This window comes from Hetaerina americana, unplaced genomic scaffold (genome assembly GCF_022747635.1).
Source record: "Hetaerina americana unplaced genomic scaffold, ioHetAmer1.1.p SCAF_1, whole genome shotgun sequence".
In the NCBI taxonomy this organism is placed as follows: Eukaryota; Metazoa; Arthropoda; class Insecta; order Odonata; family Calopterygidae; genus Hetaerina; species Hetaerina americana.
In genome coordinates this window covers 27227877-27247238 of record NW_027286069.1, presented here as the reverse complement: position 1 = coordinate 27247238, position 19362 = coordinate 27227877, and the positions used below count along the sequence as shown (strand labels likewise).

At 34.4% G+C, this 19362-nt stretch overlaps 1 protein-coding gene across 6 annotated transcripts in view; it reads left to right on the top strand.

Annotated features, from left to right (window-relative positions):
• The window catches only part of LOC139690065 (uncharacterized), a 138944-nt gene extending 120175 nt beyond the window's left edge, over positions 1 to 18769 (top strand). For 5 of the 6 annotated variants that reach the window (XM_071587300.1, XM_071587289.1, XM_071587280.1 and 2 more), the window contains exons 32-35: positions 6538 to 6733; positions 12119 to 12264; positions 13544 to 13772; positions 17042 to 18769. In XM_071587300.1, the coding sequence (XP_071443401.1) occupies positions 6538 to 6733; positions 12119 to 12264; positions 13544 to 13772; positions 17042 to 17304 (834 nt within the window). In that variant the 3' untranslated portion in view covers positions 17305 to 18769. Of the gene's footprint in view, positions 1 to 6537; positions 6734 to 9719; positions 10494 to 12118; positions 12265 to 13543; positions 13773 to 17041 lie in introns of those variants that run through there. The other variant, XM_071587308.1, reaches the window with a different exon arrangement.
• The last annotated feature ends 593 nt before the right edge of the window (positions 18770 to 19362 follow it).

Sequence of the window (19362 nt, the reverse complement as noted above, 5' to 3'; positions counted from 1 at the left end):
AGGAAATAGAGGAAGTATATGAATAACTGGAAGAGGTTCTAGGATCTAAGGGAAGGAAAACCTCAGTAATGGGACATATGAATGCTGTGGCCGGCAAGGGGTGAGAGGGAAGTAGCATGGGATCCGGATTGGGCAAACGAAAGGCAGCGAAAGAGAGACAGGTAGATTCTGCAACAAGAAAAACATAATAGTGGCAAATACCATCTTCGATCAATATCCAAGAAAAAGATACACATGAAAGATGCCTGGAGACAAAGCACAATACCAAATTGACTACATGCTTGTGTGGAAGAGATACAAGAACCAAGTTAAGAAGTGTCAGAGCTACCCCGGTACAGATATAAATAGCGATCACAACCTGGTGATCATGGACAGAACACTGGGACACAAGAAGATGGAGAAAGAGACACAACAAGCCAGTTGAAACCACATGGCCATATGGTTCAGCACGACCATCAAAAGGGAAGTAGAAGGAAATGATGAAAATACCACCCCTGACAATTGATGTAAGAAGTAAAGAATATAATTCCCAAATCTCCAGATGAGCTCCTTGTAAGGTGGAATTATCTAAGAAGCCATGGATAACAGCTCAAATAAGAGGTCTCATAGATGAAAGAAAAAATAAAATAATGCAAGAAATGTGAGTGAAGAAGGCCTCTATAAACAGCTGCGGAACCAGGTGATAAGAGAGTGCAAGGAGGCAAAGGTAGAAAGGATAGAAAGCTGCTGCGAGGAAATTGACAATATGAAAAAGGGAAATAGCAAGATGGCTTATAAACTAGTGAAGAGGTGATTCAGGGGAAGAAAAACAAAATTGTAAAACATTCGAGCCGCTAATGGAAAAATACTAATAAATGATGAAGAAATAAAGGAAAGATAGAAAGATTTCATTGAAGTACTCCTTCAAGCTTCTAAACCGCTAGAAGATGGTTTAATTAATGATGGAAGCGTGATGGGTAAAGACGGTCAGGGTCCACAGATATTTCAAAGCAAATTTGAGAGAGCCGTGGCAGACGTGAGAAACAACAAGGCACCAGAGTTGGCATAATAAACGGAGAAATAATCAAGGAACTCGGAGTCATAGCGAAAGATGCCCTCTAAGGAATAATCAAAGATATCTATGACAGCGGAAAGAGATTAGAAGTCTTCGAGAAAAGTATAATCATTGCATTACCAAAGAAACTGAAAACAGATAAATGCAAAGAACACAGAACATTGAGCCTGGTGACTCAAGCATCAAAAAACCTAACTTGGATAATTAACCAAAGAACAGAAGGAAACCTCTCAGAAAACCAATTCGTATTCAGGAAAAACTGAGAGCACTTGGATTGGACCTCAATGGCAGAAGAATTATCCATAACCTCTACAAGAATCAGGTTATAACAATGCAAACAAAAAATGAAGGAAAAAAGTAGCCAAAATAAACAAAGGAGTGAGACAAAGATGCAATGTCTTGCCAGCAATATTCAACGTATACCTGGAAGAGTTAATAAAAGAAATGCAAGAATTGGGTATGGAAGAAGTCAAGGTAAATATAGAAGAAATCAGCATGCTGCAGTTTGCAGATGACATCACGATAGTGGCGAAAATACTAGAGGACTTGCAAGAAACTCTTAAGTGATATGAACCAAATACTGGGGGACTATAATATGAATATCAACAAGAAGAAAACTAAAATCCTTGTGTGTGGAAGAGAGAAGCTGAATGCAGATATCACAATTCGAGGGGCGAAACTAGAGCTAGTGGAATCCTTCATCTACCTGGGTAACTTCATAGCATGGGATAGAAAAAGTTCAACTGACATCAAGCGAAGAATAGCCCAAGCTAGGAACGCATTCATGAAGAAGAGGCAATTATATGTTCAAAAAACCTAAGGCCGGAAACAAGGAAGCAATTCATCAAAACTTTCGTGTGGAGCATGGCCCCATATGATTCTTAGACTTGGAACATGGGAAAAGTGGACCAATGAAGAATAGAAGCATTTGAATCATGGTGCTGGAGGAGAACTCTGAAGATTTAATGGACAGACAAAGTGGGGAACGATGAAGTGTATAGATGAGTGGTAGAGGAAAGGACCATATGGAGAGCTCTACGGCAAAGAAGAACTAGATGGATTAGACATACTGTGAGGCACAGTGGATAAGTTAGAAACATAATAGAAGGAAAGATCGCGTGAGGAAGGCCAAGAGACAAGTACATAGGGCAAATTAAGAAGGATGTAAAACAGGGAACCTATCAGAGGATGAGGGAATTAACTCTAAATAGGGAAGAATTGAAGGGCTGCAGTAAACCAATCATAGGGTTGAAGTACTGATGATGAGAGACTGAGTTTAAATTTCTGTCACTAGTGGCACTCACTACTGCCCTGTAGTGTTAAAATGTTTCCCTAAAACCATTCACAATGCTGCTTTCTTATATTTGTGTATATGTATGAAACAAGGCCAAATTGGTTTATTTTTAAAAGACTGATGTATATGAGTAACTTTTGAAATGGGAAATTTTTTACTCTAGCATATAGTTATCCTAATAGTGGGAAAATTGAAAATGATATGTATTAAATACAGGGTTCTACATATGTTGGAAGAATTATTATTGTTAGGTAATCTACTGCTTAAGGTAGCTTTTGGATGAACTTAACCACCAAATAAATATTTTGTCTTTCCTAACAAAATACAACCTAACACCCTATTCTACAACATGCACATCTTCATCTCTGAATACTTCCTCTCTCCCTTCATCCCATCCAACATCCGTATCTTATTTCTACCCTTTCTTGTTTGCCTAACCTTCTTACCTCTATAACAGTCTACCACTGCTGATTAACCTGCTTTTTATCTATTTTTCTTGCCTCCTCATGATTTCTCCTTACTATCCCCTCTCCTTGTCTACCATACCTAGCACTTCCTCATTTGTTTTCCTTCAGGTCCATTTCACCTTCTCTACACCAGAAAAGCCATCAATCTTATGTCTATCATCCATCTTCAGTACCATATTGCTGCACAATACTAGGTTCCATATCAAAGTTTTGACAAAACTTTTCTTAACATCCTTACTTGAGGATAGCTTAGTGATTTGCAACTCTGATACTCATCTGGGATAGGCATCAATCAAAGAACCCACAATAAATTCTCTTTGGCCAATACAATACTGCTGTGATGACCTATCATGGCTGTTGAAGTGAATAATATCACATTTCAGAGCTAAAATATGTTGTGTGAGGGTAGGTGAAGTAATATCACCAGTGGAAGCTAATCACTGATGATAGAATTTACGTGGTAAAACAGTTATTGACATATATTAGCCTATATATACAATATTTCCATAATTTTCTTGGTGAGATAAATCATAAAACACAATCTCATGAAATAATGTACTGCACATACCCCTGATGTCCCAGAAATGGTTTTCTCTAGGTTCAAAAATAAAATTTTCAACTCCTTACTAGTGGGGAAAATCCCCACTTATTTAGGTGTCAAATATCCATTATAATATTCTGCCATTTTAAAACTAGTTAAGTAGTTACCCCAGGAATAGTCCTTCCTTTAATTTTGCGTTGTCACATTTGGTCTGTTATTTTCCAAGAAAGAATGTGATTAAATGGAAGTAATAATATATCTGATCTTATGAATCATAATTTTTAATTATTTCATCCTTCTTTTTTAAAACTTCTTGAAACTTGGCACAATAAGATTTGAAAATTATGTGAATTATGCTAATTCACTTGGAATCAAATAATTTAACATTTAAGCGATCAGTTATTCAGAATTAAAATCCAATTTGGTTTATAGTGTCCAGACTTTGAAAACAGTTTCAAACTCTTAGTCCATATAAACATTACTAGTGCACCTTAAGTTTTCAGTAGATTGTTCTAATGCTGCAGTGTGAGCCTATGCTAATATTTAATTGTAAGTGGCATTCCTGTCCCTATTAGAAACACTTATATTTCACAGCATAAGTACAAATAAAGGCATCCTAATTTCCTTTCAATTAATTGTATGAATTGGTATTTTGTAATAACAGTTTAACATGCCACTGTGAAGGCACAGGATACCATTAGAAAATATTATTTGATCGGTGTATATCTTTTCCCTCACCATGGACTGCAACAACCTGGTGGAAGGGATTGTGTGTTCTACCCTGCACAGTATACTTCCATTATAATACTAGTGATTAGATTACAAATGACAATGTTTTTTGAATCTTTTTTCTGTGTGGAGATTTTTCCTTTTTATATTATATAAACATTATGGCATCTTTTTTGTATAAAAATTCTCATCCTCTGTTTGATATGATTGTGTGTATCCCATCCATAAATACACCGTATTTTCAGGTGCATAAGACTCACTTTGCTTTTTCATGTTAGAATGTATCGAAAATACCTTGGTCAGACAGAACAGATTGTGATATTTTATGTTAACACTTGACATGAAGAAAATTGAATGGTACATTATAAAAATAGCTGCTGTATGTATATTATTGCTTATTCATCATAAAATCACAAAAATTCATCATTACTGGGCCAAAATCCCTTTCAGCTGCCTTGTTTCTGTGTCCTGAATCATACTTCAAGTTTAAATGCAATTCCTAATGACAATCTTCTGTCTTAAGAACCCCTGAGGTTACGTGTATTATCATTTTAACTTTTCATGCGATGCTTAGTTTCTGTTATAATATTGATTTTATTGAATTTTTATTAAATGAAGTAATTTCTATGCCTTTACAACACTCTGATACTTCTTAAGGTTGAATTTCTGACGATTCCGGGTTTATCTGGAGAAATACAATGCATGTATTAGCAGAGGGGCTACATCCCTGATATTAGCTCGATGTGTATACATTTTTCAGCAGCACCACACCTGAGGTGAAACTAAACAGGCTACATTGTATAGATTTATGATTTATTTGGGAATTTTTTTAGGATGTACTTTCAACAAAATATTAAAACTCCATTGGTTACTAATGACTTAAAATTGATAAAGCATTTTTCTAGCGAATTAGGTAATTACGAGGTGCAGGAAGCATTATGTAACAAGGAAGTGTATTTGTTGAAGGTTAGAATTTGAAAAATAAATAATAATTTAATATGCAGACATTTCTGATTCCATTAGAGAATACTAAAAAATTTAATATTTTTGGTTGAATTTTAAGTGAAGTGAGATTGTTAAATATTTAGTTGGTAATCCATTTTGAGACAGTTGAAATTATTGTATAATTCAGCATTTATAAAATTTCAGGAACAATAACAGGGCACGAGCCAACCTAAAAATCTGGACATTTTTCTTTCCTGGAAAACTTGGGGGACTTCATAGGTGCTCCAGAAAATTAGCATTTGACACATTTTGCGTAGAGTTCCCCACCAGTCATTATGAAATATACAGTAAAATTACTCAACTCCATTTTCAATAACTTGTGATTTCAAGAAAAGTTCTGGTCAAGATGGTTTACTTACTTGATATATTTCACCTATTCATGTACACTTCTATCAAGGTATTATGATACAAACCTGATATCACAATGAGATTACATTTATTCATTGCCATTTCTGGCACCTTCTACCAGTAATTAATTATTAACATGTCACCAAAATTTGTACAAAAATGTTTTTTTTAATTTAGAAAATCCTGTAAAACCCAGCAAATTTAATTGTTTTTCGCTGCATTGGTTCAATCAGAACCTTATTACACAAGTATTATTAGCTTAACTAATGTTCGATAGAAGTATTGTTTGACTCCAGATAATTAGTACCAAAAAATTTTGAGAAAATCTTCAAATAAACAGATTTTTTCAAACGTTACCAACTATATAAAACACCCTAAAAATGGTTTTGGTGTTAAAATGGAGCAAGGTCCTGTGAAAAAATTCTGTAAGTTTAGTGACTCATTATTCTCTCTACGATAGGCTCGATTAACAATGAATTCACTTTATGACAAGGCCAAACTTGTAGCTTACTTTACAAGTAAATTCATATGTTATGAATTTTTTTTGCTTAAAAAGTTTTTGTCGTACAGAATTTGATTGCTGCCATTGCAATTTTTCTGCATATTATACCTTAATGTAATTTGTTAAATCTTGTAACATAAATGTGTTATTGCCATGCTGTACATTTACTTGTGACTTATATGTGTTGATTGTTTATGCTATTGCCACTTGGATGGCAATGACATCATCTTAAATGATTCCTGTACATATCATTAGAATACTGATTGTTTGGTGTGTTGTTCTTGCTATTGATAGAGCCAAATGCGGCAGTCTTGCCGTAAGTAGTAAGGTAAAGATGATTATACATTATGAATATTAGCACCAAAATGAGCATAAAGCCCCCTTTTAATAAAATTTAATCACCCAGAGTCATCAGGCTGTGCAGGGTAAAGAATAGGTTGGGAAAGTGGAAAAGACCTAGGCTTAACCACTGATGATACTGTGGTTATTTTGGATCAGATATGAAATAAGGTGGACTTTATTTATTCAACATCTACTTTTATTCTAATTTTTTGTGTGTTTAAATTTGTATTCATGTATGATTTTCAACTTCCACAGATGGCTGCTGCCCAACAATATCGAAGCACTTATCTTAAGAGTGGTGGAGCAGGGGGAGGCAGTGGAATAGGTGGCCCATCAGAACATCTCCAACAGGGGGTTGGTGGAAGGAGTCAGCTAAAGTCTCCCTCAGCCAATCCTGGCAGCCAACAGCAGCCACCCCCACCAGATGTCCTAACATCTGCATTCTCCTCTGGTGAGAGAAATGCTCTTCCTTCTCGGCGAAATAACCCTGGTCCTCCTCGCAGGCGACACCCCCAGTGAATACTGCATAACACATTTCCCTCTGACTTCTGGTTCTTGCCACACCAGGATTGGAAAAGTTATGGTCATGTCATTATTCTAGCTCTTGGACATCTCGGTATGATGCTGAGTGTTGTCCTATGCCTGCCCTTTTAAAATCTAAGCAGAAATATTCTGCTCTTACGTGCTATTGTTTATGGCCAATTTGATGTTTTCAGTGATGAGCCTCAATGCTTAGTAGAGACACTTTTGAGGCCATTCCATATGCTTATGGTTTGGAATGTGCAAACAAATTGCCTGCAGTTGATGGTAAAAGAATTTATTTTAATGAACATTCCTAAGTAAAGCTTTACAGTATTATTTTTTCCTCTCTCTTGCCTCCACATTTTTTGGGTGCTGAAATAGTAATAGTAAGCTTCAGACAATGCTCCAATCTTTTGTGCTATTTACAGACTTGAAATGCGTTTTTAAAATTACTTCTCAGATGATTTGAAATGTTATTATGGTTAGTGTCTAAAGATGTGTGCTCTTAAATGTGAAAATGTGATCTTTCATTTCAAAATTGAAATGACTACTCTGCTAACCACAGTGTATGTGAGGAAAATATTACATCAATATGTAAGAGTAAGATTTGATATTTTGAAAAGTAATTATACAAGTTGTTATAATGTAAAATTAAATCGCTTCTAAGAAAATGAAGTCACGGAATGATCTGTGGGTGCCTTTGGATATGAGAGATGCATTTTGTAATAACTTGGATACATATCAACTTCCAGAGTTTGTTACATTTTGTACAGTTTTACATAAAGCTAATAGAGGAGATATTAAACCATCGTTTCAAGTCACTCTGCCAAGAGTCACAGAATCTTTTTTAAAAAAACATTAGTTGAATGATGAGGTATTTCTGGCTTTAACATTTCCTTATCTGATTGTTGGAATGGTGCAGTGAATATTTTGGTGATGAGCCTGTTGTAATTTGTAATGAGCTTCATTTGGCCTTATGAGCGGAGGATATTAAAATGTGATTTTCAACAAAGTGCTAGCATTAACATGTAATAGTTGATAGCATTTGTAATGTAAGCCTTTCTCTTGGCTTGTACACTTATAGATATCTAGTTTTAATGTTGAGTTTGCGCCTGCACTTCATAATACTAGATAGGAGAAAATTTAGAGCGTTTGATATTTTGGTAGATAATAAAATCCTTTTGAAGTTTGTTGAGAAGTATGTTAAAATGATGGGAAGATACTTCCATTTTGCCTCTTTAAAGTTGTGTAATGTTCATAGTGTTGAATTGCAGTGCCAATTTTAAGTCCAAATGAATATTTATTATTTAATTAGGCATTTGTGTCTTAGTCAATGTGTTAACATTTTATGCATTGGTTTAGAAGGCATTCAAGTGTAGGTCTGATCTCAAGCCAGTGTTAGAAATCTTTTTTAGTTTTGAAAAAGCTCTATATTATTTTATTTTAAACCATTTGTTCCTGCTCATGAGTCCTATATGGTGGGGACTGTCATATCTATTATTATATGCTTTTATGAGACCTGGTGCTTTTCTCCACATTTTAAATATCACCGTATTGTATATTGCTAAGCATTTTATAAATATTTATGAATATTTTCATTGAAGACTGCTATTGGGATTATGTAATGGTATGGCTATTCAAGTCGGAATTTCTGATTAGGAATGAGATTATTTGAAACAATAGTTCTCATCTTAGGTACTTAAAATCAATAGTATTAGCAGTATATTTATTTTAAATTAAATAGTTATCATAATATTTCTTTTTTGCTTTTAATTGAATTCTGTAGTGACATGAGCATGAAGTTTGGTGGGTAGTCCATTAGCTTGTTGAGTTTTTTTTTATGATTACTGTTTAGTTTATATGTTGGTGTAATTTCAGAAAATTAAGTTTTCCCAATAATTTATACTCATTTCTTGTGAATGACTCCTTTCAGTGTAGGATGGTTTGTGTTGTGATACTGTGGATGACCTTTTTTTAAAAAAATGATAATTTGTTAATTGTATGAAATTTGTGTGATTAAGCCTTTAAATGATGAGGCCGTTAATGTAGATGTAATACTATTTCCTGAAGAGTTAGGGATTGTGTCAAGTGTCTTCTTCCCAATATAATGTATGGATTTTTATGCCTTTATTGTTAATAGCGCTTGTGACTGCTGTATATGATATTTTATCTATTGTCTTGGTATTTATCCCATGATGTTTGTGAAAATGAGGAAGAAATTGTTGTTTCTCTGTCCTTTGCCAAGAAAGCATTATTATTCTGGCTTTTCTTTCCCTAATATTGGAAACCAAAACTGATTGTTGATTGGAATTGTTCTTCAATGATGGTCAATTGAATGTACAGGTTTTTGTAATAAAAATGATGGAACTGAATATTCTGAAAAACTCAAGATGATTAAACCATCAACTCTGATTCCTAATTGCATTTCTAATGGTTGAAGAGCTGTGATGATATTCTCAGATGACTGGTAGAATCGTTTCCCTGTTCAAATATATTAAAAAAATATTAATTCCTTAATGAGGAAATTTTACTGCCAACATGAAACATCACATGCTGCTCAAGGATGAGTTTTTAGACATTAGATTGTCTCTCATGTTGTTTTAATTAGCATGAACATTAGAAAGTTGATCAATTTAATTGAAAAATTTCCTTGCCTGGAATGACACATAAGAAATATCATTGCTCTGTATTTAGTGCCATTATTTGCCATTCAATGAAGCTTTGGTGGTGTCCAGAGGAAATGCCTTGCAAATGCTGAATTCATTTCATGTCATGGTTTGCTGCCAGTTTTAACATTTCAAATATCAGCGATGTCTCTAACTCACATCTTTAGTAGTCAGCATGGAGCAGACTTTTTTTTTAATGAAAGCCTTTGTTCTTGCATCTGAAGAAGATTTTTCTTTTGTCCTTTTTAGCTGCCTCCAGTAATATGCGTGTGTCAACCAGACCATAGTGCCTTCTGCATAGAAATGGTGACCACCTGAGTGTTCTCTTTCCAATTTTTCAGGTGTATTAAGAATAGTTTTGCTTACTCTCATTGCCATGTTTGATTGTTTTATACATAACTTTATTTAATTTTAAATGCAACAGCCTTCTTTGGATCAAAAATTTTATAACTCATGGTTGTAAAGCTCTTCCTCTATAGAGCCTTATACGAAGCAATTTTTTTATTTGAAATGAATGGTTGTCATTGTATAGTGTGTTATAGCAAAAATTTGAAACCAATTAGGTGTTCCTCATACAAGTTATAAAATGTTGTATTTTCCTGATTTCCCAGTGGTACAGTTTATTCCCATCAATTTTAGTCAGTCATCCGTACTTTGATAGTGAGAAAGTGCTTGCTATTATGCATTTGATGTCATTAAAACCTCGTTAACATCACAATGTTGTCAGTGCAATGTATAATGATCATTTCCGAAAAGAAATTGAACCCCTTTACTAATTCTGGGTGATTATGAACTGTAAATTAAGTAACAATAACTGAATCTTTAAAGGATGAGGTGTTGGTGTCGTTGTAAAAGCACATTTTTTTCTTTCCTGTGGAATTGCTGTGGATGTATCCAAGAAGGACATCAAGAAGTGCTTGAGACTTTGATCATTTGAGTGATTATACCGTAAATGTTTGGGTATGAACCAATAGGACTTTGTTTTTGTATGTTGATTTTGAATAAAGTTTTAGATACTTCTAATTTGGCATTTTTTGTTGGACACCCTTTTATTCAATCACTAGTTAAATCAAACACTTATTGCTGTGCATAACTTGTAAATAACTTGACCACCGCTATGATATAATGCATCGATTTGTATGGAAAGAAAGCTGTAGTATCTCTTGTTGGACTTGCAATGATTTCCAATAATTAATGCATTTTTGCTAGCATAGAGGGATACATCGTTAAACTTTTCAGTGAGGTAAATGCGTTTGCATGCCAAATTGCTTCTTATTGGCTTAATGTTCTGAATCAATTCAAAGTTCATTCTTTAGACTTATTTAGTATGACATATTGCATTTCGATGTGTAATTGGCAGTGACAGTTTTTCACATATTTATGACTCATTTATTGCCACAGTTATTCCTTATCATGCTTTCTTCTGCAAATAATTTTATTAACTGGTTTGAAAAAAATTTGCTCAAAAGTTGCTGTTCATGTGGATATGTTGTTGTCTTTGCACAATTTTCTAGGTTTTTTTGGCTTGTATATCCTGTTATGAATTGAAAGTATGAAAAACTTGGCAGTATTATAACTTAACATCAAAGTTTAAAGGAGGTATAATTTAAAATATAAATGATCATTCATATCATTTATGTTGTGATAAAATGATGGAATCATTCCAAATTTGGTAATTTCAATGTTTAATCATTTAAAAAGGCATACTGTGATAGATTTCAACAAGCGTTTGCTGCAATATATTAATTAAACTATGAAAACATTTAATGATTTTATAAATCACTGAATTTCATTCAAGTGTTAGTAAGGTTTAAAAATTAGGCATCATAAAAATAAGCATTGGTTTAAATCTGTAGTCCTGCTTTTTGTCATGATTGACACAATCTTATCATAATTTATTTCAATTATGAATTTTATTCGTAATTGAAAATCATCATATACTTTCAGGAATAGCTTGCTTCCTTATGATGTCTCTCCTTAACCATTGCATTAGTATCTACAGACTCCAAGTGGGGAAATTGGTCTTGATATACATCAATCAACAGAGTAATGAATAGTTTGCTGAAGAATAACTCCAATATTAAACAGTATTTCATTTTTCACTTTCATTCATATTATTTTGTGTATGCTTAATCTAAATGCTGCCATGAACGCCATTATCATAATGCATTTAACCATTAGTTTTTGTCCTTTGTATCTCAAATGATTTTTATTGTCATTGCATTTTTCATAATTTTCCTATGATACTACCCTAATGCTCAAACAGGTGGTGTGTTAATCTGTGAATCCAATTTCTGTGAGTTCAAATCCCATCATATGGCATGAATAATGACTTATCTTTTTCTGCTTGTAGAGAATCAGGCACAATATACAGAATGGCTATGTGGTAGTTATGATAAAAGCAACAGAAAAAATAGACTGACTTACCAAGAGGGTTATCAAATCACACTTTTTCAGGAACTTAAAATTCAAACATACCAGTTTGTATCATTCTCATTATCCCAAATCATTGTTGAAGGCTGTCTTTTCTTGTCTTTATGTAATCAATGTGCTGAAGTGATTCTATTATTGGAATTGTTTGTTTGCATTGTCTATGACTAATGATTGGTCATTGTGTCTAACTTTGGTTGGTATTTTTTCTTTGTTAGCACCCCAGATTCCATCCCCTAAGTCACGAAACACCAAACTTCAGGGTGTTCCTGTTGGAGGGCAAGGGAATCAACAGCAGCAGCCAAGTCCAACCCAGCCAACAACTCATCCTAAATTTTCATCTTATACACCTGTAGCTGCTTTGGTTAGTAGTACCATCATTTTCTCTTTCCAATTTTATTTCGACTGACACTAAACAATCTTTCATTACTTGTCTGATGAATAGGTATTCTTTATGATTGAAAACTTGTTCAATTGTTCATATTCAGTGTTCAGGGAATTTGCAATGTTTAGGTATAGTTCAAATTGAATCACAGAAATAAGGAGTCTGTATACATTGATGTTGCTCGAATTGTGGAATAACGGGCAAGTTATATTGTTATCCATTTTTGTAAATTCATTGTTTTGAATTTTAATCTAATTTGGTCATGAGTATTAGTCATTGAGTATATGATGAGTCTTGTGTCCCCTCAATTTGTAAATTCATATGCTGTATTTTGTTAACGATGTGCTGTCATCAGTCCAAGAATTCCCAAGTGGCAATGAAATGTGCATTTATGGATACCTTTGCTAATTGATACTATATTATTATTATATATATCAACAGAAACTATTGAAAGTGGTGATCTGAAATGCTCTCAAATCGCACATTTTAATATCCAGTAGGGACCTCATTATAATGTGAGAAACTGTACATACAGTCATGTCATGGACTAAATACCCATTATTAAAAAAAGTGACAGTAATGCAGTTTTACCAATTTTTTTAATGTGCATGTTGATTTTTTGGGCATTATGTCTTCTTGGAAACTGCTCGCAAAACAAGGAAAGGAACTGGTCGCCTATCCTGATGTGTCAATTTCACACTCGAAGGGTGTGATGTTTCCTCGTATCTATCAAACTTTGGGTTATGGATCACTGTAGGTTGTCACCATTTAATTTCTCTCTTTGACAAGGCTTCTTATGCTGAATTCTGATCAAGTAAGTCATATTTTTTTCTTAATTCATTTGTTACGACCAAATATTTTGACATTTCTGGGTGAAGTAATGTAATATACCAACTGTGGATGTTGGAAGGTTAATGCATAAGTACATACTGTGTATAGATTGAGTATTGGAAATTCATCATTAGTGAAAAATGTAATGATGGCAAGTTTTTTAGCCTATCAGTAACTGAATGTATTTGTTTGTATGAAACCTTAAGAGACCATTCTATGCATACTTTGGCATTAATATATTACTCCAAATCATCAAAATGTTGCGTGATATTATCACAAGAAAATGGCATGAAATTCATTCTTTTTTTGTAGTTCTTATTAATAGATTTCAAATCCTTATAAATATTGTAAATATTGTAATTTTCACATGTATTATTCATAATTTGGATGATGGCATGAAAACATTACTTATACATTTTGTGTGTAGGTTCTTCAGCAGCAGCAAAGCAATTCAGTTAGAAACCAAATGAGTGGTGGAATGAGTGGCTTATTGAGAGGGAGTGGTGCAGGTTCCAACTCAATGAATTCTGCACCTTCTCGGTACCCTGCACCCATTCAAAGACCTGTTCCTGTGCCTCCAGTTGGTGGGAATAGTGGAAGGCATCGCATGCAGCCACAGCCACAGAGAACTACCAACATTGGGAAACATTATTTTGGTAAGTAATGTAATTGAGAAGGCATATGTAGCATAGATCAGTCAGTGAAAATTATATTATCACTCTTGTTCAAAATGCATATGCTGTCAAATTGCTGTAATTTAGATTTTGGGTGAAACTATTGCTATTTTACTCCTTTCCAATAATAATTACCATGATGAATTGATCCCCATTGATCAAGCTAGCCCGGGTGATTCAAAAAATCTTTAAAGTTGCCCACCAACTTTGCATCAGCAATATGATATAAATGTGGGTAATATCCTCAAAATTAAAAAAAGAAATGCAGAGCTGCGAGGTGTAAGTAGGTGTCAAACAAGGCAATTTCTGTTGTTTGCTACTCATTCCACCCTAAAACCTGGCAATTAAGTTTCTGTTTTCATCCAGACTGGACAATTAGATCTATTTGCTGTAAAAATTAAATGTATACAAGTGACCACATAATCCTGATCAACCTAATCAATTATTTCATGAACTTACTATTTGAAACTATGTATTATAATTTTATGGTATTTAATTTTGATCATTGAGAGAAGTTTTTATATATTGTTTTATGTATTTCAAGAACTGCTTTTTCGTGATTTATATTTTTTACTTGAAATAGTATAATGCAACATTTGAACAGTACATGGTTAACTATGAAAGTAATGTGCATAATTTTATTTATTTCTCTGGGAAAAATAGATTTATTGATAGTACTTGTACGAATGCTTAATACTCTTAAAAATGCATTCCCCTTGCATCAATACACTTGCGGAAATGTGTCTGCCATGCCTTGAAGGCACCCTGAAACTCCTCAACGGGAATGTCTCTCGGGAACGTTGTAACATGCTTTTGGATGTTTTCCACGATCTCCCAATGCTTTCCTTTCAGCTCTCTTCAGTCGGGGAAACAAAAAAAGTTGCTTGGGTCCAAGTCAGGACTAAATGGGGGCTGGGGGACTGCCGGAGTGGTGCTCCGGGCCAGGAAGTTGGTAATGATGAAGGACATGTGGGAGCACTTTCGGCACAAGCTTCGTGCAGACCTTGTGAATTTCTAGATCCTTGGTCCATATCCCATGCACCGTAAATGTAGTCATGTGTAGGGCATCAGCAATTTGCTGGGTGCTGAATCAATGGTTGGAACACAAAACTTTGTGCACCTGATTTCACATTTTCATTGGTTCTGGCCATTTTGGGTGTCCAGAACGGGGTTTGTCGGCGACCTCCTCCCGGCCCTCCTTGAATGCCTTTTGCCACCTCCCAGGCTGTGACCTTGAAATGCAGTCATCCCTGAAGGATGACTGCATTTCATGAAGCATTTTGAATATTTCAATTGCACACAAAACTTGATGGCGTATCGCTGTTCAAGCAAACGCTCCATCGCACCATGTTACAAAGTCAAAGAACACACTTCACATGGAGGCATGTCTTTCTGCTCAGGCTGCTTGGAGCAAACTGGCTGTATTGGAAGCGCAGACCCCCCACCACATTTCCCGACTGGTTTTACCGCACTGACATGGATAGTCGCGTCAAAATAAAATTATGCACATTACTTTCATGATGTAACATGTATGGTTATATATTGTTCAAACATTTTGTAAATTCGTGTTTTCTTCACAGTTTTTTCTGGAAGAATCTATATGGGAGTGTCTTCAAAGTGGCCTAAAGTCCACATTTTAGCATATTCATCTTTGATTGCTTTTAAAATATGTTCATTTGATGTCAATTTGTTTGAGGAAATTTCAACTTAAATGTTGAATTATTATGCACTGCTAAAATGATTTTTTTTCATTTCAACATGCTCTTGCACCATCCCTTTTTAAAATTTCATTCACAAAATCTCACTATGCTTTTGAAGCGTTTTTATTTATTACTATTTGTATTGCCTCCATGTTGTTACCAAATAGTATATTTAGTGTTGTAGTTGAAAAATTGGAGATTAAACATTTTGTTATGGGTGAAGGATGTATCCCATGTATTTTTGTGAGGAATGAACAGGAAATGCTCTTTCAAGGCCCACTGCTATATTGTATCTTAGAATAGAAGTCATGATGGTTGTAATAACTATAACAAATGTAATTATTATCTATAATTTACTGTATATTTTTTGTGTAGATTATTATTTAGTAGATGACTCTTCCCTTTAAAATTAAATCTACATTAGTATATTTAGTCCAATCATTTTTCAGGAACTCCCTTCTCTGGTTCAACATTAATGGCACCACAGAGGTATATTAGCTGACCTATGAATTTGTTATCATGTGGAATTTGATGATTTGATGTTAATTGTGAGCTTCATTGAAATAGTGTGTGCTGCTTATAATAATCCACAATTTACGATTATGTCTCGTGCATAACGCTTAAATTGATAAAGAAAAATAGTGTTTTTGTCATGCAGAGTAATCACTCATAGTCAAGATAATTTCCGTCGTCACAATCACAAAAATTCTTTTGCACCCTCTGGGATGTAATCAATAATTTACTAGTTATAATAGCAAGTAGAATATTGGGAAGTGTAGCAAGTGTCCCTTGGAAACGAAGTTTGCACTCAAGCAAGTAAGATTCATTCAGCCGAAAAATATCAATTTTTCTTCAAATGAGTGAAATGTATAGACTAAAAAAATGTATATGTATCTAAAAACTAAACAAAACTTGGATAATTTTTTATATAAAACCTACGTCATCGTTCCAAATTTTTGATTTTAAATCCAAGAGTATAAAATAAACCTGTTTGTATGAAACAAAGAAAGGTTTTCCTCAAAGCCTGTGAAAGGTGCTTTCTAATGGTACTTTACTCGTGGGGAAGTATGTAAGTAAGAGTTGATGAAGGGCAAAAAGGGGTCTTACAAATAAAGAATATACATAAACGATTTTTGTGTGTGAAGTGCATACTAATACGTACTGTGCACATCGCTATGAAACAATGGTTAAAATAAAACTTGGTATTTTTGCTTGACCGGCTTCTGTGCTTTGCTTTTCAAGATTTCATTGATGGCCTATTAGCATTTTGAATGATTTGGTTCAAGAATGTATTTGTACTAACAATCTTCGGTTAAATTAAAAATATTAATTTTATTTTTAAAATATTCTATCATCTTGAATTAATTTTGTTTGTTTTAATTTATGGCATAACATGTTAAATGTAATTTTAAACTTAATGTAAGCTTTTTATTTATTCTGTAAGTTACTTAATAAGTTTTTGGATAACGAAAACTTAACCCTAGTGGGTTGATTTTTTTAGGTGAGCAAATACACATATATATTGGCATATATTTATCCCAATGCTTTTAGGCCAAGATGCCAAAGGAGAGGATGGAAATGATGATGGAAAAATTGGAGTGGAGAGCAGTAAATCTCAGAGTGCAAGGAGTGGAGACTCAGGAACAACCCCCACTGTTCCTTCCCCACCTGGGTCCACACCAACCACGGGCCAGTCTTCAACTGTCCCTACCCCATCTACTCCTACCACCTCCTCTGCAACATCTGATCCACAAGCTGAAGGAGGTCAAAATCATGAGGAGCAGCGACCCTCTTCCGGAGGGACTGCAGAGTGAGGAGTGGAAAATGGAATTTTATTTTATTGGCTGGCCACATTCCTCCTCATCCCATTTGCAGCAATCTTTCAGATGCATAGGGTTTAATAAGAAATGGATGTATTCAACCCGTCTTTTGTTGTTTGTTAGTGCAAGGTCTCCCTGAGCAAGAATTGCTTCTGTAAAATGATGTATTGGGTACCCACAGAATAGCAAAAGACAATTTTTAATTTGCCGTAAGGGAAAGTGAAGAACTTTCCATGATTAAGGAAACAAGAAATCTTTGTGAAAGGGAGTTGAGAAGGAGTTTCTGTTTTGTGGCAGCATGGTTCGCGGCCCTTACCCCTTTCATCGGTGTACTCTTATTCCCTTCCCACTGTGAAGGGTCAGAGAAAGGCAGGAGAGCTGAATTACAACCGAAACTTCACGTGTTGACCTTCCCTGGCTTTTTTTTGTAATAACCAGTGTGTTAGGGATATAGGTGCTGGAAGAATACCCTAACCTCACTTAGGTGATTTTTTAATGGAGAGAGCTGCTACAAAAAGGCATGACACCATGCAGCCTGTATTGTGATCCCTCCCTTGCTGTAGTTTGTTCAATTATTTTAATCCCTGTCCATTTAGCTCCCAGAAATATCAAGACAGTGGTGCAGCGGACTTCTTTTAATCCCTTTAAATGTGTCCATGAACAGACAAGTATATAGGTACATGACACTCTGGTGTTTGAATGCATTCAAAATACAAGTTGGGCATGAATAATTTGTGTATATTGTAAGGACTGTTATACTTACAGCAAAGCAAAATGTATGATTTTATTGATTCAGTTGATTGGAGACTATGGTGGGGCTTTTATAAAGTGCCCGAAGATATGTGTATCATAGACAATATGGAAGTGTTTTCAGCTAATCACATTGAGGATATGATCGATAGGTGATTATGTTCCTGCTGTATTTGGCATTTCTTGAGTGGTGGAAATGTCAACATCAAGTGTCCTCATCTGATATTTGGCAACCTGCTAGATGGTTGGCTATTGAGAGATACGCACTAATGTATTTCTTTTTAGTGAGTGGTTTGGGAATGTTTTCCCTATCAATGGATATGTGAGATACAAGGAAGGGATACTTTGCATGTAATATGTTCCCTATCCTAAACGTTTAGCCTATTCCATTACATCCCACTCAACATGAAATCAAGTTCTCGAGTGAATTGCCATGAACACCTTATCTGGTATTTGTAAGCTCAAAAATGCTGTTCTGTAGTTTTTGTCCCTTGATGCAATAATAAATTGAGTCAAGTTAAGCTCCTAAAAATATTGGGAGAAATGAAGAGAGAAACCATTTTATATAAAGTATGTGAATGGTGAATTTCATTTATATGGTGGTTGGAGATTGCTGTCAAGGTCACAAGCATATGAATCAAAGTGTGCCGATGTTTAAATTATCTTTTTGCATTTGTTACAAATACATGAGGATTGATTATCCAACTCATCTGTGTCTTTAATCATTTTTTTCCTCCAGGTGGGTAGGTATGAAGATTCATTATTTTCTCGTAAAATATGAAAATAGGTTCGAACAATTGAGCAATCATCTTAGTTTGCATGTTACACACCATTCTTCAATGTGCGAGGATGTTTTTATAGTTTTTCATGGTTAGAATTTATACTTTTAATTATTTACTGTAATATTTTTATTTGCCAAAATCCAAGTATTCAACTTGTCATTGATATTGATTTAGTCCAATAATACTTCTAATAAAAAGTCCTGCCAAAAAATGTCAAGTACTTGTAGGGTACTTTCGTTATACATGTAGTTACATAATTAGTTAATTTCTATTTATTTGGGAGAATTATATCCTATAATGATTATTCACTTGCCTCGTTGATGAAAAATAGTCCCTCAACCTTTTTTTGTTTGTGTATTGATTTTAACACTTCACAAGTACTTAATTAGTTGCCAGAAATGGTAAAAGTATTATTTATTCATGGGCGTTGGTTATTGATCAGCTTTAAGAGCTTGGTGGACCCATTCTAAGTATTGCAGTATCATAGTTCTCATAGAAAGTCAACTGTTGTACACTTTGA